At 34.5% G+C, this 25,260-nt stretch overlaps 2 protein-coding genes across 4 annotated transcripts in view; one reads left to right on the forward strand and one right to left on the reverse strand.

The window, feature by feature from the left end:
- Nucleotides 1-330: 330 nt before the first annotated feature.
- On the reverse strand, nt 331-24,334 carry LOC131772533 (E3 ubiquitin-protein ligase UHRF1). Of its 3 annotated transcripts, none has more exons than XM_059088462.2 (25): nt 24,234-24,334; nt 22,033-22,190; nt 18,732-18,929; nt 18,463-18,528; nt 18,111-18,235; nt 17,656-17,734; nt 12,664-12,753; nt 12,466-12,518; nt 11,285-11,367; nt 10,827-10,886; nt 10,224-10,297; nt 9,779-9,891; nt 9,629-9,662; nt 9,138-9,227; nt 7,753-7,860; nt 6,664-6,768; nt 5,846-5,952; nt 5,618-5,705; nt 4,997-5,071; nt 4,642-4,716; nt 4,434-4,496; nt 3,883-4,015; nt 2,825-2,964; nt 2,508-2,606; nt 331-1,778 (listed from the first exon to the last, which is right to left on the reverse strand). In XM_059088462.2, exons 2-25 carry the CDS (start codon nt 22,183-22,185, stop codon nt 1,632-1,634), a joined length of 2,358 nt encoding a protein of 785 aa, XP_058944445.2. In that variant the 5' UTR covers nt 22,186-22,190; nt 24,234-24,334; the 3' UTR covers nt 331-1,631. The 3 variants fall into 3 exon arrangements, with proteins under 3 accessions (XP_058944445.2, XP_058944451.2, XP_058944461.2); XM_059088468.2 differs by lacking the exon at nt 24,234-24,334 and adding an exon at nt 22,995-23,136; XM_059088478.2 differs by lacking the exon at nt 24,234-24,334 and adding an exon at nt 20,132-20,208 and having other exon boundaries at nt 22,033-22,169.
- Nucleotides 24,335-24,410: 76 nt separating this feature from the next.
- The window catches only part of LOC131772464 (zinc finger protein 277-like), a 12,691-nt gene continuing 11,841 nt past the window's right edge, over nt 24,411-25,260 (forward strand). Inside the window, exons 1-3 of the mRNA XM_059088355.2 lie at nt 24,411-24,436; nt 24,524-24,731; nt 24,898-24,983. Coding sequence (XP_058944338.2) covers nt 24,424-24,436; nt 24,524-24,731; nt 24,898-24,983 — 307 coding nt within the window. The 5' untranslated portion in view covers nt 24,411-24,423. The remainder of the gene's footprint in view (nt 24,437-24,523; nt 24,732-24,897; nt 24,984-25,260) is intronic.

The following is a 25,260-nucleotide window of genomic DNA, read 5'->3' on the forward strand; positions in this document are numbered from 1 at the left end:
TGAAGAAGGTTGTAGGTAGCCTTGAAGAGTGTAGCTGTGTTCTAACCAGAATTTTGAGGAATGTTTTGAGAACACTTTTAGAAGATAACTAATCATAAGTTGATACGATGACTTGTAATATTTAGGTAATCTTTAAATCCTATGACTTATTTTGACAGCAAAACCAGAGATTGCACTCAACTGCTCTTACAAATCAGCAAAGGCTCTTGAGAGTTACAAAAAATGACAGGAGTTTGACAGATTGGGGAGTACACAGCATTTCAGTTACTTCATGAAAATTTAGGAACAAGAAAACTGGAATTCTGTAATGAAACTTAATCCCATCAAGAATGCTATTGAAAATGAAAAGCCCTTTATTAAAATATAATATCAAAAATAATTTTACATCATTCATAATAAAAACTGAAGGCACACAACATAGAGAACAAATGTTCAACATTGTCTGAAGAATATCATATCAATCTACAATAATTGAAGCCTAGACTCCTAATCCAAAGCCTAATCCAATGTTTACAATTTTATTGTGGGACTTTGCTCCTTCACTGTCAAGAAATAATTCACTCTGTTAAGAAATTCCACAGTGTACTTCATAATTCACTCCTACATTGAGCCAATACCCACTGGAGACATAGATGCATTTATGTGTAGAAGGATGCCTTTCCACTGAGTGTGGTAATACCAAAAACAAAGTAATCACAACAGCCAGTGAGGATGAATGAAAATATTGCAAGGAACCTGAGAGAATTCAAAGTAAAAACAAGACTGCTTGTGATGGGTTAACTCATCATGGTTGATTTTAGTGTTGCATCTGAATGGGTGAGGAGGTGGCACAATTTTTTTAAAACAAGCACAGAGCAAAGTAATGAAAAACTACTGCAATCTTGGATAATTGTTGAAACTCCACCAAAAATTTCTGTTACATCTAATATGTAAGAGTATAACACTTAATACAACAAGTACATATCTCATGAGAAAGAACAAACTTGAATATCAACTTCAAGCATCTAACATGTTCAATAAAATACAGTTAATATATAATAAGGAACTATTCAGTTATAATGCCAAGTATATTATTGATTAAAAGAACAATATGTTATGACCTTAAATAAGGCAAAATTCCAAATAGGTATTTTTCAAAAGTTTTTTTCCAATGTACTTGATAAGATATAATCCAATGTTAATAATTGTCACTCATAGTATGTCTTGCAAACAAGGACCCATCACACTCAAAAACTTGAAAACGAAGACCCCCCAAAATAACAATATTTATGGTTAATCAACCAAAAGAATCATGATAGAGGTCATTTTGAACTCCAGGGTTCTAAGGGTTCCATGTATCAATTCTTCAAACCAAAAAAAAAATTAATGGAATTAAAGTTTAGGGGAGAAATCACTGAGAGACAATGAAGTAAGGAAAGTGCATCCTTTTCAATTTTTACCTGCATTAGTATGGGCTTACAATAAAAAAAATTGAAAATTTGTATTCCATTTTTTGAGGGTGTTGCGTTTTCAAGGTTTAGGGTCTTAAGGGTCGTAGAGTCTTTCATGTTTAAGACAACTGTCTATGATATGCAAAAGCCATGTGAATTTTGTTTAGCTGCATTTCAAAAACAACCAAAGGAGGGAGGGGGTCACCGCCCCTTGGTATAACCAGGGAACAAATGATTGAGAGCTGCATCTAAAGATGTGTTCACTGTGAATTTGTAGTTCCTTCCAAGCTCAGTGCGACAAGCTGGACAACAATAAACCTCTGCCTTAAAGGAGCGTTGAAGACAACTCTGTGAAAATAGAAATTTCAAATAATCAATTAGACTGTGGAACAAAGAGCTGCTGAATTTAAAACAAAAAAATTACATTAACCTTTTCCACCCTTAAATCATTAGGCATATTCTTCATACTGTTCTGTGCACATTTCTTAAGGTGCTGAAAGGAGAATTTGTTTAACAATCAAGAGCTTCTTTTGCTGGTGTTAATTTCCTTTACTCTAGTGACTTAAGCAATGTGATATTGTAATGATAATGTGTGATATTGATATTTTAAGGAGAAATTAGATGCAAGTCACTCTTAGGGGTCCAAGGTTTGAAGATAAATGTCCACAGTTCACCCATATTTGATCATTCCAAAATGATCACGACTTTCCCTTGATACAGAATAAGGTCATTACATGCAACCCTTAAAATAATTGTGACAGGTTTCCTTGATGATCATATTTGGCAGAAATCATTAACACTCCAGTCCTGGTAAAGAGGAACAGAAGGTTTCTTAACTGACAGAATGGGGCCTTGCTTTTTTCCTCCTTGATAAGACCTTACTCAGATTAGTTTTAGGGTGTCATTTAGATTTCCTCAGAGGGCTACCATTGCAAGACTCATCTGTACTAAATGTTTCTAAGAGTTTCACAAATACTGCAGGAAGCCAAAATCTTGGAATATTAATTACTACCTAAGTACATAGCTAATAACTATTTTACATAACTTGCTGTAAAAAAAAAAAAGGAAAAAACTTACCTTACAGATATTATGAAGACATTTTGTAGTTATAGGTTCACATACAATGTCTTGACAGCAAATGCATGTGAATGCCTCTTCCACCTTTTGAACAAATGTCTGTGAATGAATTTAAAGATTTGTAGCAACTTCTCCATCAAAATATAAAATAACAAAATAAACAACAGTAAGAGAAAAGTGTACAGGCATGGAATAATGATGAAGGTCTACTCTCACAATAGTAGTTTTATCTCTGTAATCAAATCTGTCAAAATGTCTTTAACTATCATTAATAACACTATCAATATGATAACAAATGGCTTGTAAGAAATACTAACAGGGTAGTCTTGTAATCCACTGGTAACTTCACTCCAGAGTTTGGTGTTTATTGTATCAGCATCAAGCAATTCTTTCGTCTTTTCTGGCAACTTATAGCTTCTTTTCTTTGCTGGAGGTGATTTGGTTGGGCTCACTTCACCTTAGTATTAAATACAGAAGTTAAAGTGACAAGAGTAGAACAAATAAAAGAGAAAGAAGAAAAACTAAAGACAATTCTCTGCAGCTGAAGTTTCACCCTGAACCCTTTCACTCTCAAGATCTCACTTACTAGAAATTCTCCTTACTGTCTAACTACACAATTCTTAGTAATCAGTTGTGGGAGTTTAAGGGTTAATATTAGATTATGAAAGCTTCCTTTCAACATACATATTAAAGAGAGAAAATAACTCTCAACACATGAGAAATGTTTTGACAAATAAATGCTGTATACATTTATATTGCAACACTTATTCAAGATTATCATTATTTGCTTATTTGCTCATTGAAACATCCACTCCTTTTCATCTTTTTTAATTAAATTGATTGCTTGATCAATGATGTAACTTATCAATTCCCCCCCCCCCCCACCCCCCTGTTTAGAGATATTTTAAATTCAAGTAAATTCAAGCATCCCCAACTGGAAAGCAACTCCAGACAAGCTATAAGTTGACACAAAAGTTAAGACATGAAAATAAGTACAATGAACATTGAATATCCTAACTCCAGTTCACTAAAAGGCTTAGACAGATACAGCTGTGGACTGAATTACATCTTTATTTACAATAATGTAATGTAAAATAATATATAACAATAGCATATGTACAAATCCCATAATGATAAAATTTTTTTAAAAATTGGAATAAAAATTATTTCTTCACACAGTTTTGGTTTAATTTTTGTGATTAAGATTAAAAATAGTTCAGAAAAAGTTTACATTTATCTGGAATATGTTAAGCATAATTTTTTTTTACAGGACATTGAAATCAGAAAAGAGTTCTCTGCCCTGTTTGTTTATTTATTTACTTAGTTTCTGAAATTGCCTATTGACTACTTGACAGTTAAATAATGTTAAACTAACCTTTATCTCGTTTCCTTTTACCCTTGCCTTTCCCCTTTCCTTTCCCTGTTTCCTTTTCCTCATCTTTTTCTTTCTGCTGTTTCTTTTTTTCCTCTTCTTTTTTGGCTTGTGCCTCCAAAAATCCTTCAGGATACTGATAATATTGACAAAATGTTAGTCTAAACAGCAATTATAATTCAAACATAACTGAAAATTGAGTCAGAAGAACACACCAGAGACAAAATTCAATCATGGTAAGAGATTCAATCTGAACAAGATATAAGTAGAACCTTGATACATGAATCCTGATAGTTCAAACTCACTTCAATGAAAAACTCATGTTAACTTTGTGTCCCTTGGTAACCATATTTTAAATATAATTTTATAACTTATAACTCAATATTATTTTTTGGTCATTGAAGGTTCAAGTTATCAAGAGTCGCATAGTTGTATCTGCACAATAGTGATCATCAACATGAAATATGCTTTCCTCTCTAAACCCAAAATGAATGGCTATTGTTTTTGCTTAGTGAAAAAATCACAAAAATGTTTAGCATATAAAGTTCACTTACCACCATCTTCAAGCCATGTTCTTCAATTAATTTCTTGCCCTCCTTTGTCCATGGTGCTGGGGTCTAAATAAATTTGTCATAAGAACTGTTCAAGTTTAATGAATTTGCAGAAGTGAGGAATCATTTTATTGTTTTTCCTCATGTTGGGGATTCTATACAAGATCCACAGTGAACTTTTATTATCATTCAATGCATAAACTATCTCTACCTCATCATCTCTGCGTAACAAGTATCTCCAAACAATAAATCCTGATTTCCCCTTCTCTGGCCAGTATTTCACAACCTGTCAATCAAATGCAGATTGTCAAAGGAGTTGTTCAATGCAATTACATGAAAATGAAAGGCCAAAAAATATATCTATTCAATCAATACATTCCCTATTGACATGTGTTTGTTCAATAATATACCACAAATGACATCAAAATGTGGTAAAAATAAAAATTTGGGTCACATGGAAAGAAACACTAAGTTAAGGATTTAAAGATCAAATGGCTTGGAAATCTTTCCAAGACTGCAGTTAGTCATACCCTATAGTGTTTCTGTGAACATATATGATCTACTACCTTATATATGCCATCATAGCGATTTCCATCTGCTGGTGCATGTTTGGAGTGTTTTGCCAGCTTAGCACTTCTAACCTGTTATGTGGTCATATATAAAGAGTATGAATTCAGATAAAACTCTAACAAGAGAAGAAGTGATGTTAACAGTTTAACTGCAATTAATTATTCTGTAATTTAAGAAAGACTAGGTTGACTCAATGTGGGGCTTGAAAGAAGATTCATCCCTTGTTGCCTTTCAGATACAGGTTGGCCATTATAGTTCAATCCCTGCAAAAGGCTGAATTCGTCCACACTTGTTCTCCTCTAATTAGTTTAAATCTAGTTAACAACAGCTTATCTGTGGAGATCAATTCATCACATCCCCTGGTCAAAATGTGGTTTATTTTTAAATTTCATGATTTTTTTGCTAAAATCCAACATGTTTCTTGGTTGTGCACTATTTTTTCCCCAATAAAACAGTTATAAATTCATAGTTATAAGAAATAAGCATTGTTCTCTGAGCTCATGCCAAGTTCTCTCTATGGCACTCTCCCCTTTTACAAGTAATCTCAACAAGAACAGCAAACATTTATTTTTGGAAACTTTTCTCACAGTTGTGGAAAAATCAAATTTAGACCATACCACCCTCACAGCTTTTCCTTCTTTCCAGTTTTTAGCTTCTGCTCCATCTTTATCATTTAATGGAGCAGCACAATTTTTTGCCAGTGCCCTGAAACAGATTGGAAACATGTGCTTTTTTTGGTTCATAACCAGGGTAACATGTAGGTTATCCTATTCAATACATGCATTATGTTCCTTATTTTGGACAAAAAATCAGCTTTCTTTAGAAAGCCCTCTTGCCAGCATTACCTGTTCATTTTTGTTAATGTTTGATCACATGACTGTTCAGCTGTTCTTTTATTTCCAGAAAGATCTCTACCACCACTTCCAGTGTAAAAGAATTCCTCTCCATTGTCCTACCCAAAAAGATTGAATCAGTGGAGCTAAATTTACTGTGCTTGCATAAATTTGTAACTGTGATGATCCTCCTTATATTACAAAAATCTAACTTAAAATGGTAGTGATCTTTCTCTAGTCAGTCAAGCCTCTTTCACCCAGATATAACAACTTTCTCCAATTTAAAATCCAAATCAATCATGAAAATGTTTTTTAACCTCATTAATCTGTGGAATTTAATTTAATTTTTTTTTTCAAAACTTTTTTTCCAAATTATCTGCGAGTGTCACTTATACACTGGTTTTTATGGTATGACCTTTCAGTATTATTAAGTGTTGCAAGTTTTATAAATACTTGCAAAAAATGGTTTGTGGCTGGTATGACATGGCACTTCCTCTCAGCCCTGAGACTCATCAGATGCTTTTTGGAAATTTCACTGGTAAGTTTAATGTATTGGTCAGAAAATAGTGAGGAAATCTCATTAGATGGAGTGGGCACTTCCTATGAGTTATAGCAACAAATTAATTTGATGATATATTATATTTGTAGTCCACTGATTCACCAAATCCTTTGCCACCCTTATATATTTGGACCTTTCAATATGATAAGTTTCAGGTTTTATACTGGTCACAAAAAGAGGAAATCTCATTAGATATGAAAGAGGAACTTCCTATAAACCATAACAACTAATCAATTCAATAATTAATCAAAACTGAGGTCTGCTCACTCACCAGATCATCTTCATATCCACCAGCCAGCACAATAGAGTAGGCTCCATCACCATCCCTGCCATGAATGCCACTGACATGTGGACGGTGAATCCCAGCTTCACTAACCTAAAAACAGACCAAACATCAACTGACTGGTTAGCCTTATGCTGTGGACTTCCATGTGTCCATCAACAGTAAACTACTTAATAAATAATTCCCAGTGATCTCACTTACACAAGCAATCAAAATGCTGACAAAAGACAAAAATTACATATACACACAAAATATACAATGTAAGCATAATGTACACAACAAAATTGAAAAATATTTATTCACTCTGAGTTTCTATGTAAAGTAACTCTAAATGAAAGAGCAATTATGCTTCAAAGACCAAACAATTTCTATTTCTACCATTAGAAAATATATATATATTTAAGAAATTAAGACAGTAGTAATGTTTTGAGAGTCCAAAGAGTAACCCAAACTTCAAATTTAATTTTCAGCTGCCACCATTTTGAATGTTACTGAGCAATCTTGCCACTTACCCAATGCATAACACCTTAAAGCGTGGCTTAACTCACACCACATAATTTAAAATTAGAGCATAAATTTCATAAAAACAGATGAGGCCCAATACCAAAGCAGAAGCTGTTTATGAACACCATGTTTAATTTCTCACTATTTGAGTTGAAATCTACGACATGACAAATGATTATCCAGCCTACCAAGCCACTTTCCAAAAGTGGCATCTACAGTAGAAGTTTAACCCTTTCATTCCCAAGATCTCACCGGTAATTCTCATCACTCTCTATGATACAATTCTAACAATGATAGTTTGGAGAATTTGGTATTGGATCAACTAATAATCCCCTGATTCATATTTTCTTTATTCTCATCACTTGTCTAGTTGATATCATATTGATTTTTTTGAGGAGAAATTCTCTCACAGCCACTTATGGGAGTTAAAAGGTAAGACTACCCATTTTAACCTTCAAAAAGCCACAGAAAATAAATTCTGTGTATAAGCTTTAAAAATGGAAGAAGTTTTTGGAGAATTTTTCTCCTTCACTTCAGATAATACCAATACAATGCTTAAAAAAGAACTCAAACCTGAACTCTGAACTTCCAACAAGATCCTACAGGAACTCCAGGGATTGGTCCAAAGTGGTTTGGAGGCACAATGGAGCAAATCTTAGTCCGCCCAACACAAGCCATACCCTACAAATAATTAGCGGTTGATAAACTTTAAAATAGAGTACTTTAATTCATCATTGGCTCCCAAATAATTTATCTACTTGCCACCAAAAAATCACAAGACTTTGCAATAGCCCAGTAAAATAATTTTTTCCTTCATTTGATCACAAAGCATATTATTCCAGGGCATGAAATTAACTTTTTTTTCTGATAGCCACTTGGCTCCTAAATTCTTCAAAGTGGTAGCCAATTAAAAAAAAGTTGGTCGCCATTTTCAAAGACAAACAAAATCTTTCTTTACGCTGTCAGCGTTCTAGATAGACCCTCCAAAATTAAGTTAGGGAAAAGATCTTTAACGTGCTATAAAGTGGACACTAGGATGGATGATATACAACGTTCAGGCTCATCTAAATCCAAGACGGCGTCTAGTTGTCAATCGAGAAGCATGTGCTACGTTTTAGAAACAAACTTAATGAAGAAGTTTGCCGCGGATTTATCTTTGCAAATCTTTTTAATTCACTATATCTCTTGGTAAGGTTATGATGAAATGTTCTAGTCGCCAATTTGGCAACCAACTTTCAGGATTTGGTCGCCAAAGTGAAAAATTTAGTCGCATTGGCGCCTGTATTAGGCGCAATTTCACGCCCTGTATTCTACACATTTTTTCAAGAAATACTTTCTTACAACCCAGGAAGACAATTTGCCATTATCTATCATGAATATGAGAACAGCAACAAATGAGAACACTATTTTTTTTAACAGAAAAACACAGTACAATGGTGTTACACAGGAGCTCATCATTATCTGTGGGCAGTTGTCTATCACAAAGCAATTTATTTATTACATTATGGGCTCTTAGTCAATGAACACAAGGAAAAATGCTCATCAAATAATGACAATGTATACCAATTTGTCAAGAGAAAATATGCTCAATTTCGGTTCATTTAGTTACTTCTGGTTAAAAATACCAGCAGGATAATATAGCCTATACAAAAACTTGCTCTGAGCATCACAGATTATTTAGACACTTTAATATCATTAAAACTTTCATTTAATGCTACTTTAAATCAACTCTGTTCAAACAAAGAAACCAAAAGCTCAATTGCACTGGTACCTAATGCAAATACAAATTAATTTCTGAGTTTTTTTCCATTTTATCTTGAACCTTAATTTAGACCTACACATTACCCAAGAGCAAATGCCTATACAATCAAATAGTTGATAAAATAGTGACCTGAAGGTCTTTACTAAATCTGGCCCACTTGCAAAACAAAGTTACAGATCAAGAATTCAATGCTGACCTTTCCCCAATCTCTGTTTGTAGTTGAGTTTGAAGAAGCCATCTTCATTTTCTTCTTGCTTTCTCTCAACTTTTCTCCAGCATGAATGACCTACCAGACACAAAATCAAGGTAACGAATAAAATGAGGATGACAATTGAAGATCATGGTTTATTGGGATTGAAGTAGAAGAATTTCCTTACCCAAATCACTTTCCTTCTCTCTTTGAGGAGACTCAATACTCTAATTTCTTCAAAAACTCAACTCAACTAAACTCTGGACAAAAACTTGTCAAAAGCAAAGTCAAATACAATCTTGTCATGACAGGCAATTAAACAAAAATTCCAACACAACATTTCATGGAAACAGATCTTCTGATTAATCTCTACAGGTCCATCTCATTCAAGTCCAGTTTTGGAGTGTTTTAGAATACAAGCACAACTGATATTCAAAAGGCACACAACGTTGAACCTGTGATTTTATTACGATCCAAAAACTTTAGCACCATCTTACCTGTGATGTATCATTTTTACACAGGGGGCAATACCTGAAAACAATATTAGAACCAAGTTGATGATAATAGTTTCCATTTCATCAAAATTTCCAATACTGCAAAATAAACAGTAACATCAAGATATCAGCAACAGAAAATGAGAGGCATACCATTCATCATCTTCAGGGATTTTTTCCAAAGGTGGAGACAAACAATAGATGTGATATGCTAAGTCACATTCATCACAAAGGAGTTGGTCACCAGGGTTTTCTTTTCCACCACACTGTAACAGAGAGACCACAATCAACAATTAAAAGTGACCCCTTATTATTTTCCCTCCATGAAAAAACAGGAGCATTCACCTTTCATTAAGGGTTTCAATGTGTGATTTCAGTATTGAAAAAAACAACAACAACAACGAAAAAGGAAAAACACCATACCCAAGGTCTCCAAATCTGGGTGCTGTTGGAAGCACCCAAGAAATTTTTACACAAACTGTTACATGAAGGGGAAACAAGCAGTTTAAATTTAATACAAGCTCAATTTTATTCTGATTTGAGAAACTAATTTAAAGTATATTGCAACTCTCATAACTTATAATAAATTTTATTCTACCTTATGACAATTACAATGTTTGCACAATTTCTTTGGGTCATCTTTACAGTAGCTGCAGTCAGGCTTCACTTGTCCTTTATAACATTCAGCACAATTAGCAATGAGGTAAAACTAACATAGCACACTTGACAATGTGTAATGCTTCAACTCAAAACAGTGATTACTTATCCTTAAAATATTGATACATTATCAAGCCAGTGGGGGAAAAGAGAAAACAAACACATCTAGGGTTAAAAAAAGAGACAATCTTTGTTTCATTTTGTCAAAAGCATGGGACAAAGAAAAAATTATTAGTCCCTGATGCAACACTAAATTCTCATAAGAAAACATATAGCTAAGGGAGAGCTACATGTATAATAAAGTCACATTTTAAAAGTGAAAGGGCTGAAATAGTTGGTAACACAAAATGATTAATGCTTCCAGCTACTGACATATAAATATCTTAAAGATTTTTTTGATATGGCTCTTTCTTGTTCATATTGCTCAAACAAAATAAACACAACAACACTTGATTTAATTTATATGCTGACCTGGTTCTAAAATTGTTTAGTACCTAGTGTTCTTATTAAGAATAATGTCTATTTGTACATTTTATGTGCATACTTTTGGCTGGTGAAGATCTACTGCTGGACAAACTTATAGATTCCCCTGACCTACACGGATCTGTATATAAAAAAAAGATTGCTTTTAATTTCTTTGAGCCTTGTTTTTCTTGGATAAACTTTGTTGTATGGTGTGCCTATTAACAAGTCTCAATTATTGTGATTTGTGCTTGAACATGCATATTTCAAAACACATTTCCCTCTAAAACAAAATACAACATTTAAGGAACTAAAATAAATTTTGAGACTGCACAGTTTCCACAAAGAATACAACATTCTGTGATAAAACCTCTTAAGGACCCAATTTCAGTGTCTGTATCCACTAAACATATATAATAAATAAAAAAGTAAGGGAATACAAAATAAGGACTTTGGCCACTATCTGCTTCAGACAGGGTGCTTGCTTCAAAACAAAATTGATGAAACAGTTCAAAACATACTCAAGGCTCTTCACTGTACCTGGAGGACCTTCAATCTGGAATATTTCTTTGTCAATGAATTTAATTTTGCACTCTTCTGCAACTGTGTCTTCTGTGCTATTTCTTAGAACAAGAGGTGAAATAGGTTTAGAGATACATATATATAGTACCATAGCTATTTCAATACTTGACTATCCACAAATATACTAAGCTTGATGCTAACTTTTGACACCACCTTCTACTTTTCAAAATTTCTTTTCCACCAGAGTATTTCACTTCCAAAATGCTTTACAGAAAAACAACTTTTTTTAATACAAATAATGATACAGAAAGCAGTTTGATATTCCTTAATATTTTAAAATCACTTGAAGAAAAGTGTCTCTGTTGTTTTATTAAACTTAATGAAATCTTGGTTATTAGATAGATAGATAGATAGATAGATAGATAGATAGATAGATAGATAGATAGATAGATAGATAGATAGATAGATAGATAGATAGATAGATAAATAGATAGATAGTTTTATTAACAAAAAACATAGCAGCCATAGGCTGAATTACATCTAGCTTACAATTACTAATATACATAAATATATATATAAATACAATAAGAAAACTGTAAAGACTCTACTATATATAATTAAAAATGTTAATGCAATTAATTAAATATCTAGTTGTTAAAAACATCTTGCTCTTGTTTTAATCAAATAAAAATTTAAAAAATTTTAATTCCTTGGCATTTCACAACAAAGAATGCAAAAAATTTTCTCATCTGTATCATGACATTTCTTTGTTAAACAAACTTGTTACAAAACAACAGGGTTTTCTTTAAGGTTTTAAGTAGCCAGAGCCTTTTAAGGGTAAACAGTTGTGGGTCTCGAAATCCAATATGGCAGACAAAACTTCATATCGGTCATACTTTCCTGCCACCACATCAAAATATGTCAAAAAGACAGTCCCCATCAAAACATTTTTAAACTAACCTTGAGTCAGAAGTCTTTTTATGTTTTCAGAAAAGATAGGCAGTGCAAATCTATATTTTTATGAAGCCCAAGTTTAGACCCAATAAACATCATCTCTGTATGGGCTCTCAAAGCAATGAAAGTAGCCCGCAAAACCTTGCAGAGAAGCTGGCAAAGTACGCCAGCTACCAGCTCTTATCTACAATCCTGAACAAAACATCCACAAACAACTAATGAAAACAATAAAATAGATTTTTTACCCTAACAACAATCTGGCATAAAGCTCTCTACTTTTTCTTGTAAAACCATCCAGCTGTAAAATACAAATGTTAAGGCAGTAACTTAGCACACAGTTTATACAAAAAAATATGACACCTTAATAAAAAATTACCCTGATAATCACCCCTAGCCAACTCTGTAAGATTTTGTTATTTTGTGCAAACATTTAATCATTGTACCTTTTTTGTGATTTTGAAATCATACCAGTAACCTCTCTCATCTGGTTCATCATGGTTGTAATTTGCCATTACATGTTGTCCCACTGAGATCTTGAAGGAAAAATAAACAGACCATAAGAATAACAATTAGGCATTGTTGACAGGGCTATGCTCACAGAATCTATACTTTTTCCATAAATAATTTTTTAAGCCTATTTATCTATTCTATTCAAATAACTTTTAATCTAACATATTTTGAGTACATGTCACTGTTGTAGGTGTGAGTGAGATTGTGCTCTGACCACATTCGTATTCCACTGCTTGTGGAAATACCTTTTTAACTGCTGAACAGTTTCAGCCATGTCTTGGCAAAATAGAAGAGAATAGGCTCAGTACAGTTTACAACATCTGCTAACCTACTGTGTTCTGTATTCAAGTAGATCCTAGCCCCCTTTGGTTTGACACCAATCTTCGCTAGTAATTTCTTTGAGAATTTTATATTTAATCATTCTGATCTCTAAATTTTTCATGTCATAAATGCAACTTAAGGGTACAATAGCCTTCAAAGACCAATTTTTTTAAAATTTTTTTTCTCTTTTGTGTCAAACTAGGTATTACTATGTTAACCACAGTATCCAAGAACATGTTTTCCAAAATGTTGAAACACAATTTTTTTTTACAAAAATTTATTCTAAAATTGAATTCTTTCACTGCCAAAGTGTGAACAGCCAATTACAACAAGTCACCGCAAATGACCCTCAAAGTGTTTTTTTTTACGGCAGAACATCCTGATTCTTGAATTTCAATCACGTAACCATCTCCTGATTTCAGTTATGCAAGGTGATATTTGCTATGTGTCACTTACAAAATTAGACTGTGAACGGGGAAAGATAAAAAGGGGAAGAGCACTTAGGTTAAAGTCAAACAGAAACTTGGCTTTAAATAAAAGAATTTTAAGAAATTCAACAAGGAAAGGCAACTGAAAAAATGTCACCAAAATGGATAAGGGCTTGTGGTAATCTTCTCTGCTAACACCCAAACAGGAACCATTAAAAGTTCTTCTTTGGGGTACTTCAGCCTCTTTTAAGTTTCTTAAAATAAGCTTGAAATTGAAATTGCAAGCCAGCTTCCAAGATAAATTTGTGTTTCTATGGACAGTCAGCATTTCCGGCTATTGTCTGTGGTGGCGATGTAAATCGTTTGGATATGCAAGAATTTAAGGCTTTGTCTGGCTGGGATTTCGTGGTAGATTTTCCCACGCGGGGTAACGCGTGCTTGGATAACTGTATGACCAACCGAGCGGATCTGTTCGGTCAAGCATATTCCATACATATGCTTATTAAGACAGACCATGAAGGCTTTGTTTTACCGGCGGGATTAAAGCTTAAACCTATGCGCCGCAAAGTTCTTGTGCGGGACTGTAGGGAACATCGGAAACAGTCATTTTATATGGCACTCACTGCGCTGGACTGGAGTGACGTCCTCAATGAGGTGGACATAAACAAGGCGGTCGAGGTGCTTGAGGTAAAGATTCGGGCAGTGATGAATAAGTTTATGCCGCAAAAATCTGTACGCATGTCATCGCGTGACCCAGTTTGGATGTCCCCATTAGTCAAGTGTATGCTGAGGAGTAAGTCCCATATATCTTCAAAGAATAAGGAACGCCTGTCTTTATTTAATAAGCGCATTTCTGAGCTGATAACCGAGAACAGAAGAAAACTGGCTGCCATTGGTAGCGGTGAGTGGTGGAAGGGCGTGGACACCCTATCGCAGCGTCGCAGGTCATCGTTGATAAATTTGGACAAGAACTCTCTAGTTCGTCTGAACGACTACTTCGCCAACCTGTGCTATGATGACACTTACGTTAGACCTAGTGATATGGATATCCCGGACAGTGTAAAGCCCCCGAAAATATCTGAGCGGTGTGTCTGGAATACCTTAGTTCATGTAAAGAAAACCGCAACGGGACCAGACGACCTCCCGTACTGGATCTGGAAAGACTGTGCTGAGCTACTCACACCAATCGTCACTCACGTTTGGAATCTGTCGCTGTCTACTCATACATGGCCAGACTCCTGGAAAAGGGCAAATGTTAACCCTCTCCCCAAAGTGAATATGCCTATAGAGGACTCGGACTACCGTGGTATTAATGTTACTCCCGTTATTGCCCGGTTGTTTGAGAAGGTCGTGTATCGTACACAAGCACAGTCAGTCATTGAGAGCAACCTGAGCCACACCCAATTTGCATATAGACAGGCGGGTAGTTGCACAAATGCCTTGCTCGCTATCCAGCACCAGACATACAAGTATTTAGATAGTAGTGACTATAGCGCAGTGCGAATTTTTACCATGGACTTCAGTAAGGCTTTCGATTTTGTGAACCATGCTATTTTGTCTGCCAAACTGAAACAGCTACCTCTAAATCCGTACATTATCAATTGGTATCATAGTTTCCTCTATGCAAGACAACAGCGTGTTGTTAGTTATAATTTTTTAGGACAGTGGAAACTTGTCAATAGAGGAACCACACAAGGTAGTGTAAGCGGACCGTATCTTTTTAATATATTTTTGAACGATTTGGAGATTTTTTTTAATGGTTGCCCTGTGCTTTTTAAATATGCCGATGATTCCACTATTCTTTCGCCTATCACTAGGAATAGTGACCCGTCTGCCGACTTAGTAGGACAGTTCTTAACATGGTGTAAAGACAATAGAATGGTCTGCAACCCTTGCAAATGTAAAGAGCTGGTTGTTAGAAAGAAAAATCATAATGTACTCTACTCTCCAATTAATAATATTCCCCAATGTAATAGCTTCGTTTTATTAGGAGTAACTTTACAGAGTGATGGAAAATTTGATGAGCATGTAAGAACTAAGCTTGTCAAAGCAAACAAGTGTTTACACGTCCTACGAACATTGAGAAAGGAACATTACTCTCAGGCAGAGATTGATCATCTTTTTATATCGATTGTTTTGGCTAATTTTAGCTATGCACTTTCAGTCTATGGGGCATCTGAGTCCGATCTTACAGTTGTACAAAAATTTTTAGACCGATGTCATGAACGCTGTTTTATCTCATTTCCAGTTTTTATCAAGAACCTTTTAAACAAACAAGACAGAAATATTTTGAAGAAACTAAAATCAACGGATTGCCACCCCCTGAAAGATATCATTCCTGTCCAAAAGACATATCTACACAATCTCAGGAAAAAAGGCTGCGCGCGCCCGAAAATTAATACACAGCGCTTTATGAACACATTTGTAAATAGGTTGATATTTAAGCTCCATTTATTGTAATGATATACTTTTTAATTCATAATATGTATGTAGATTTCTGTAGTTTTTTCAATTCATTGTAACATAAGATATGTAGTTTTATCTTATGATGGAATAAAGACTAATTATTTCCAATTCCACGTGGTCACCCAAAGGTTTAAACAGCTAATGTTATATGGATCAACTGTTTGGTCAAACTGTTCAAGTGATAACATAATGAGAGTCTTCAAGCTTCAAAAACGCACTGCCCGAGTTATATTGGAAGCTGATACAAGGTTGAACAGAGTGAAACTTTTTCAAAAATTAGAGTGGCCCCCTTTTTATGATCAAGTCAAGTGAAATAACTGCGTTTTAGTTTTTAAGTATTTACTAGGAAGCTGTCCTTCATATATGTACGATATACTTAAATTTAAAGCAGACCTACACTCACGAACTGGTTGCTATAGTAAATTAAATCTCTCCTGCCCTCGTTTCAGTGGTGAAACCAAGGGAGAGGACCTTTAGCATATCTGCAACAAGGCTGTGAAACCAGCTACCTACTAACGTAAAAAAAAGAGACGACAACAGTTGCTTCTTTCAGAAAGGCCTTTTACAGACATTTTCTCGTGAGACACGATGAAGTAGAACATTTTAGTTCAAATGCGATAGTATATTAAATCTTGCTTGCCCTTGTTTCAATTGCAAAACCAAGGCAACTCAAGCGGCATATTTTATTTTAACCTGACCCAAGCGGCATATTTTACTTTATATAGTTTTTAGCTTGCGTTCTTATGGACCTGTTTTATAATCCTCAAATTCATTTTACATACATTTTATATATTTTCACTCTGATTATGGTACTTTTAGGATCGAGGGCCACTAGTTCATCAGTTGAATTACTGTTATGTGTTACCCTCCTTAAATAAAGTTGTTATCATTAATGTCAGCAACAATTTTAAAACTAAAAAACCTACTTCCTTTTTACACAAATGTGTCTTTTGTAAGAAATTAATTTGGTATGAAACTTCATGCATCAAGATACCAAAAAATAAAAACAGTGAGAGGTATTTCCCTTTTTCAAAATTTATCTCCTGCAATGGCTTCCAAAATAATGCATATCGCAAACTTGCAAAGCAACAAATAAGAATATCAAAAAAGCCCTACACAGATTTCATTACCATCCATTAGGATTGAAATTGTGCAGAAGCTCTATTTGTCCGGTCAGATTTGGTACCCAATTAATTCACTCAAGTAAACATTGACTGTTTGAAATTGTTGCAACACATTAATGAACACAAACACTCAGCTTTTGGAAAACATCTGAGAGATGCCTACAATCAGAGGAACAAAGATCTACACCAGCAATTCACCATCCTTGAGAAATGTTGTTGGAAATCTGAATGCTTAATTTATGAAATGCTCTTTATCCAAGAAAAGAAACCTAAACTGAACACTCCATTTGACTCGATTAAAGCAAAACTATTTAGTACTTAATAATCACTCTCTACATTCCACATACAGTGAGACTTTGACATACATTCTTGGTATGTGAAGAACAAATGGGAATCTGACTTTTATAATTTGAAAATGATGAACAAGTCATCCAAACATCATTCGAAATCATTATTGCCGATTTTTATTCTTAAAAGTAAGAAATGGCATGGCTAATCCAATTGTTGTAAGGCATAGCAACCAAGCAAAAGGTGACAAGATCATGATAATAATCCTTGCTGCTCATTAAATAAAGTGCTGATTTACCTGTTCCCAAGGAAGGGCAGTTCTAGCAATGGGTCTAATAGAATTCTCATGAAGCTTAGTCATCTCATCTTCCTCAGAACTATAAGAATAACAAAACGGTGACCTGAGAAGCATTTTGCAGTAAGGGGTGTAAGGGTTGTATAGGAGGAAGGTATTTTAATTTCAGGCTGAATTCATTTTGATGAACAAACTATTACTTAAACCTATGTCAGAGCATTTTTACACCAACAGAATTCCACAACTTTTTATGACCTAATCCACCACTTTTCTTCTATTTCTGTTTCTATTTTTATACAAATGTGTTGTGACTGTTTTTAATATGCTTTACAATACAGTCTTAAATAATTTCTCAAATATTCCTATAATTCATCTCCCTTGTCAAAAGTCTTTTGGCTTCATTCAAATCTTTTATCTCCCTAGTTTGACTTTAAGTACACTATAAAAGTTTCACATACCCATCAAAAACCACATGATACAGAATGGAACTTGGGTTGTTTTCATCTGCCAGAGAAATGTCCACAATCTTGGCCTCAAACCATGCACCCATCTTGGGATCCTTTCCATCTATCATTTCACCTATCTGAGTGATAATTATTTCATGTCATTGTTCTACCTATTCTACACCTCAAGTTATAATAATTATTTTACAACAAAAACATATTGATTTAAGTCCAATTAAGATGATTTGGTACCCATAATAATCTCTCCTCACGAAATAATGCTTTCAAGTTTTAGAAATATTTACAAAAGACCTAATTCAGCCAATATTTGTTCATTAAAAGATAGATAGTTTATGAAACAACAAACCTTGTAGAGGCTTTGAGGAACCTTTTCCTCTGAAGTACTTGGTTGATTCTTGTCCTCCTCTAACTCCTTATTAGCACATAAAAAACCAACAACATATAGTCAAATGTCTACAGAGATATTTGTTAGACCCTATAGCCTCAAAACATCACCAATGGCCTCAAAACATTACCAATGAAACAAAAATTACACCTCATCTGATTTGTGTTAGCTTCACACTATAAAAATATAACCTTAATGGACTGAATGATTGATAAGAATCATTACTGCACCTGGTCCTCATCTGAAACATGACCATTGACATGCATGGCAGACTCGTCATCTTCTTTATTGACTGATTGTTCAGTTTCGTCTTGGGTTTGCTTTCCATTATTGTTTTTGTCACTGGGTGGAGCAATTGTTCTTATCATTAACTGAACGATCTCATCAAGTCCCACATTATAGTCAAACAACGTGTGACCATCTTCAAGCTATAGTAACAAGAGAATAAAGAAGCATTAATCAAATAGATTACTTGATTTACACATGTATCAGAACAATTCATTGCACTGCGTATCATTCACAACCAGGGCTATACATGTTTTATTTTAACCACACAAGTTTCAACTAAAAGATAAAGAGTGTTTCATTTTTACATACAAAGAGTACCTGTGAGAGCTTGATTGGTGTTCAATACACCAAGGGGATTAACATGACGTAACCATCCGAAGGAACAAAGTTCATATCAAATAAGAAAGATGGAGAATTGTGGGCTTATTCTTCATGTAAAGAAGAATGTTACTTGTTTCATCAAAAGCACAGGAAAAAAAACAAATCTGCAGAAATAAACCTCTTTAGCTTGTACCTTTTGTTTATCTATATCAGGTCTCATGGGAATTCCCAACTTATTCTTTCATAAATCATGGAAATTGAAAGAAACAGTTGTCTAGAGATAATTATCACATGACCTAGCAAAAACTACAATCCAAAGAGGTCTATTGAACTCTGGAGCTCCAGATTGCACCTTTTCTCTACTTCTTAGCTACAGAGAACCAAATGGTAATCTTGGCTCCAGTGTCCTGTAAATAGCAGTGATCAGCACCATGTGGGTTATTAAAATAAAAATATAAACGATTCCAACCTTGATTGTAAAATAAAGAAATACATCATTTGCTTTTAAACCCTGAATTTTTAGGAAAATTTTTTTTTAATTCAAATTAAAAAAAAAAACATTCCAGACCTTAAATTATCTTTCACTATCCAAGTGTCCTGCATCACTTGGGAGTTTCCTAGTCATCTGTCACTTAGATGGAAGTGCAATATGTCTTTGATTATCACTTTCTCAAATTTCACATCCACAAACAGATTGAAAGAATTTGGACCTTGTACTTTGAAGCAGTTGTTTTATACAACACCAGTGCAAAAGGCAATAAATACACCTTATTCAATGGTTTAACTTATAACACGCATGGATACATGTATTTTGCAAATTGCAAGGTATTTTTCTGAGTAAGGAAAAAACAAAGCAGTGAGCAATGAGCAAACCTAGTGCCCATTTCCATCCAAATCACTGCCCTTAACAACGGAGTAATCGCACAGCAGAATTTGTTTGTTCCAGTGCTTAATCTGGTAAAATGGCATATTTGTGGAATAATAAACATGGATATATATGAACATATTAGTCATTATCAACCTTCCGCTCCAAAAATTTAAATATCAATCCTCTGCTCTGTCTGCCATACATTTCTTATGACTGTACCCCCAAGGAATCTAGTAATAAATCAACCAGCATTCCAGAGTTAATATTTTTCTTACTTCTCATCACTCTTCTGCTTGAAAGTGTATTAACATTTAGGGGAGAAATTTGTTTTTTTCACACCTGAGATGAAAGGGTTGTTAAGAGAGCATTTGTCAACTTTATAGAGAGTGGCTGACATGTTGGAATACAATATTGTAGTTAACCATGGCAGCGAGTATGCACACTGCTTAAGTTCTCTTAAATCATGATTGAATCTTCCATGAAAATCAGCCCTCATATTATTGTAGTCTTTCTATTTTTTTCAACATCTCACTAATAAATCAATAACTTGGCGGAGATCCAAATCCAACCTGATGTTTAATGATTATAAAACACTTATTACCAGAATACAGCACAAAATGAAATGTGGCTTGTTGTTCAAACTAATATCTAAAGAACTTATAGTTGCATTTGTATCCTCCAATTGTTCCCAGACTTTGTGCAGAGATACAATGGTAAATTCATGTATATCTCAGGTCAGTGAATATTAAGTAAGACTACCGGAACCAACAGTATGCAAATTAAAACGTACACCTCACTCCACGGCTTTTCATGAAATATAGGGGTGGAAATTTCTCCCAGTTACAGAGTACTTTCCTAAGCCTTAAAGAATAAGAAATAAATCAAAAATCTGTTTGTGTTACATTAGAACCCACTAACTCTAACGCCCTATGGAAACAGAAAATATGTTTGAGTTAGCGGGGTTCAAGTTATCAGGGTTGGTGTTGAATTTCAATTGTCTTTTTATCAAGGTATCATCATTTTACCACTCTTGCACAGTCAACAGTCATTTTGGAACATTTAGTTTATTTGCTTTCAGATAAGAACTAGTTAGGGATATTTTGCCATATATATTTTGGGAATAAGAGGCTAAGATCCAGCACAGTAGTTAAGGACATCTTAATTTTTCAACAAAGATACCGTAAACAACTAATTAAATTGCTATAAATACATGAACGCACTCAAGAGTAATTGTACTGTTCCTTGGGTAGTGACTGAAAAATACAGTACTATCCATGTTTGTTGAACACTTGGCTTGCCTACATAAAGTAGTAAACATCACATATATGACAAAACTGAAACTGAGAGGTGATTATGCATGGTGAACAATAAAACTGGCGACATTTCGCTCATTTGAAAAAAACTTATTTAGCGTCTGTTTCTTCCATGCCCTCAGCAGCAGATGCTTCTTTGAAAAATAATTTAATAAGTAGTTTGCTACCTCTGCCATTTTCTCTTGATTTTCTCAGCAACTATTATTTTTTGTAAATTTTATTATGCTTGCATCAATCGTGATTAAAGAGCGGGATGTGTCAATCAGCTATTTTCCGATACTTTGATGTTAATCCTCAGTCATTTTGATTAAAAAATTTGAGTATTTAGGGTAAATTTGAGGCCAGGAAAAACAAAATTACTTCAAGTTGACAGAAGGTTCGAGTTAGCCGACTTCAAGTAAACTGATAGTGAATGACTTAAAAAAAGGGTTAAATCCAAAGGTAATCCAAAGGTAATCCAATTTTGTTCAAATACACAGGAGTTCAAGTTCTATAGTATTTGTTGAAGAGTTATCAGAGGGATTTATTATTCCCTTATCATTTCTTTTTATAGGTTTCAAAATATATTCCCATGCATTACCTGAGAGTACTATTTATCACACGTTTCTTTAAAAGTTCGTTACATAAAAAGCCCAGCTTGAAGGACATACACATACTTTCTGTCGCCCTAATGTCATAAAATGGCTGGCAAAATAATTGCTTTAATTACAAGTAGTGAGTTTCAAATTGATAATTTATTACCTGTTTTCCTTTAAAGAATAGTCTTTGTTTACTGGGTGGTACATCAAAAGCTTCTTCAAGCTTGATCCGAAGGTCTTCAATTTTGGTAAGTTTGCTCAAACCCCTAACACGTGTGTCTTTTTGGCCATCCATTGTCCTTACTCTGATCCACATGATGGCTACAATTAGAGAAGGACACTAAATCATTTCAACAAAATAAAATACCTCAAAAGTTTACCATTCTTCTTTATCTATCAACACACATGACCATGACACCAGCAAGATTTCTAATCCTAGCATTATGTTGGATGCTTGTCGCAAATGAACCTAGTGTATGGCCTAGTTCGAAAGAAATTTTTCATAACTCTGTAGTAGAGTAATAGACTGCAAAATACAAAGGTTTGAGGTTTGAATCCTATGTACGACTTTGACATTTTCTTTACCTTATTCTCGGGACAAAATAAATAACTTTTTTACTTACTTTGCCAGCACAATGCTGCATATTTATATTATGGTGGTTAGTTTACTATTGTTTCAATACGATGTTCAAACATGCGTTTGCCAACTGAGGCTTCAAGTTAACTATAGCTGAAATTGCATTTGATTTGCATAGCATTGCATTTGAATAGATTGAAAATAAATTGCTCGTTGATGTCTTTTTGTTTCGTTCCCTGCCTCTAGGATTAGGCAATTGTCTCAATTTGGCTTAAACTACAGTAAATATTTTAACAGCGTAACCTTTAAAACAATGCTCTACTTCAAAAATGAAGAAAAAAAGCACTTTGGTTATATAAAAGTAGTACTTGCCATTTAACTATTGAAATAAATCTGTTAAATTTTTCCAGCAAACATTTGAAAATGATAATCTGACACATCTAATAAACTTCCAAAAAGAAACTGCAAAATTTCACTCAGATTTTTAATTGTGTCAGTTGTGTGCCTCTCTAAGAGTCTTAATCCCTACTTTAAAGTACATACAATACCTGTGAGATTTTCAAACTTCAGGAGAAAATATTTTTTCAAATATTATACTTTTTGGTCCAAGACTATTTCAAACAAAGTAAACATTCATCAAAACAACCTCATGGACAGGATGTGAGAGTAAACAGGATCTAAAACAAAAGCACTGATGAGTGGTAATTCAAGCCATCTTTTCTTTTTCCTAATACAATGCACGGTTGATTAGTTATGCCAATAAGAATTGGATACAATTTACCACAAAAGTGATTTGCATCCATAGGAACCCGGCAGCCTCTTGACCACAGAAATGTCAATAATGAAATTTTTGCAACCGAGAACAAACTTATCATAAAATTACTGTTCAGTCTGACAATTTTGTTGCGAAACAATGAGTTATATCACTGGTTTTGTTTTTTGATACAAGCATCTCACTTCTTTATTTATTATTTTCCTCACAAACAAACAAATTCATACCACCCATGGCCACTTTAAATGTGACTGCGAAAAGTGAGGAGCTGGTTGACACATTTCAAGATCAGATGTTTTATCTCATTAGCGTTACAACAACAATTTCGAAAATGGAGACCGAAACAGCGCATATTTGCAAAAGAAGACCCTGTCGATATAGGGCTCAAAGTTGAGGGACGAACCATTTAAGTGATTCGGCGACACGACATAAGGCATATTCTCGGCTAAAAGAAAGCTACAATCCATCTCCATCGCGTGTTTACTGTTCAGTGAGGATTCATCTTTCACTGCATGCAATCCAATTCACACCCTCCGCAGGCCACAATGGTCGAGCCAAAAGTAGAAACCTGATCTAAGTTCGAATCCCACCGACAACGGATAGCGCATAACTATGGCGAGGGGTCAGATATAAACACGTAAAAAGATGACCTCTGTCATTGATCAAAATATAACTGAACATGCCTTGCTACGGGAAAAACCACGTGAACGGTTTAACCTCCTCTTTCGTCGATTAGCTGACGACGTTCTTCTAGATAACTGCACGCTAACGAGAAAATTCTACCACCCAAAATGTAAAACTGATAATGTTAATTCGCAAACTCTCCTAGTTTAAGCATTCAGGCGAGGTGACACAACATCTTTGTTGATGTTCTCCGGCATATTAGCTACTTCGAAAAAGCTTGCATGCAAATGACCTCGAATCTGTTTACGACCCTCTACAAATAAGTTATGATTCTTATTGAGTCTTGTGTTTACGAAATTAAGTTAGACCGACACAAATAGCTTTTGCCTACCGTATCAATGGTTCCAATTCCGTAAAAAAGCTGCAAAATATTACTAATTTGACCTCGTACGTGACAACAGCCGCCCCAGAACTTGAATATTTGCGGCTCCGTGAGGAATGGGTACTATCTTCAAATTGGCGGGAATTAATATAGTGTTTGTGTAAATCGCATAATGTGTCACTTTGAGAAAACACTCAACATGGCCGATCGAGGTATGAGTGGTTTTGTGGAAAATCATTCAATCTGATTTGAAAAATAACTCTTTTTTTACCTGATTTTGACTTCATATTCTTTCGTAGGAAGCCAATTACAACAAGGAATCAAAGTTTTGACTTTTCCAGAGAAGTCTTTGCCAGAGTTTCCGGAATTGGATCTTAAAGTCCCTTGTATTTTCTGTGAGAAGGAATTCCCAAACACCTCAGGGAAAAATGATGCTGTGCTGCATCACATGCTGATAGAACATCAACTTGTTATCGGAGACGTTGGTCAAGTCTGTGACCTGAGGAGGTACGAGAACACGTCGTTTCAAGAAGGGAACTTTTTTTGCAACTCATCGTTGAGTTTCGACACCTTATGTCTCTAAATAATTTGATAAACAGAAATTTATATTCCACAGGGACAAATTCACCGGGTGGCTCTTCGTCTGAATTCGAATTCATTATGCTTTTCACAGGTATCTTTGTTACTGGAAAACAAGACTAAAAGAGAAACCCATAACAGAGGTGTGTCCAGTCATCAACATCAATTCCAAACCTGATGGTACGTTTGCTACATATTCCACCTTGATGATATTATTTGTTTAGTCCCTTTGGTACTTTAACTGGTGACAATAGTTAGGAAGTAATCACCTTTAGGCCCTTGTTATGTCAGCTGATAATGCCCATGGCTGAGAGAGAATATTAGGCCAAGAAGCAAAGCTTTGGGTGCACATGTAGAATTTTGAGGACAATCTCTCACCCAAGGACATTATCAGCTGACTCCTTAGCAAACCAGAAGGAGGTTTATTTATTTTATAAACCTCCCATTAATTTTAATA

The sequence above is a fragment of the Pocillopora verrucosa genome, chromosome 14, assembly GCF_036669915.1.
Source record: "Pocillopora verrucosa isolate sample1 chromosome 14, ASM3666991v2, whole genome shotgun sequence".
Classification (NCBI taxonomy): domain Eukaryota; kingdom Metazoa; phylum Cnidaria; class Anthozoa; order Scleractinia; family Pocilloporidae; genus Pocillopora; species Pocillopora verrucosa.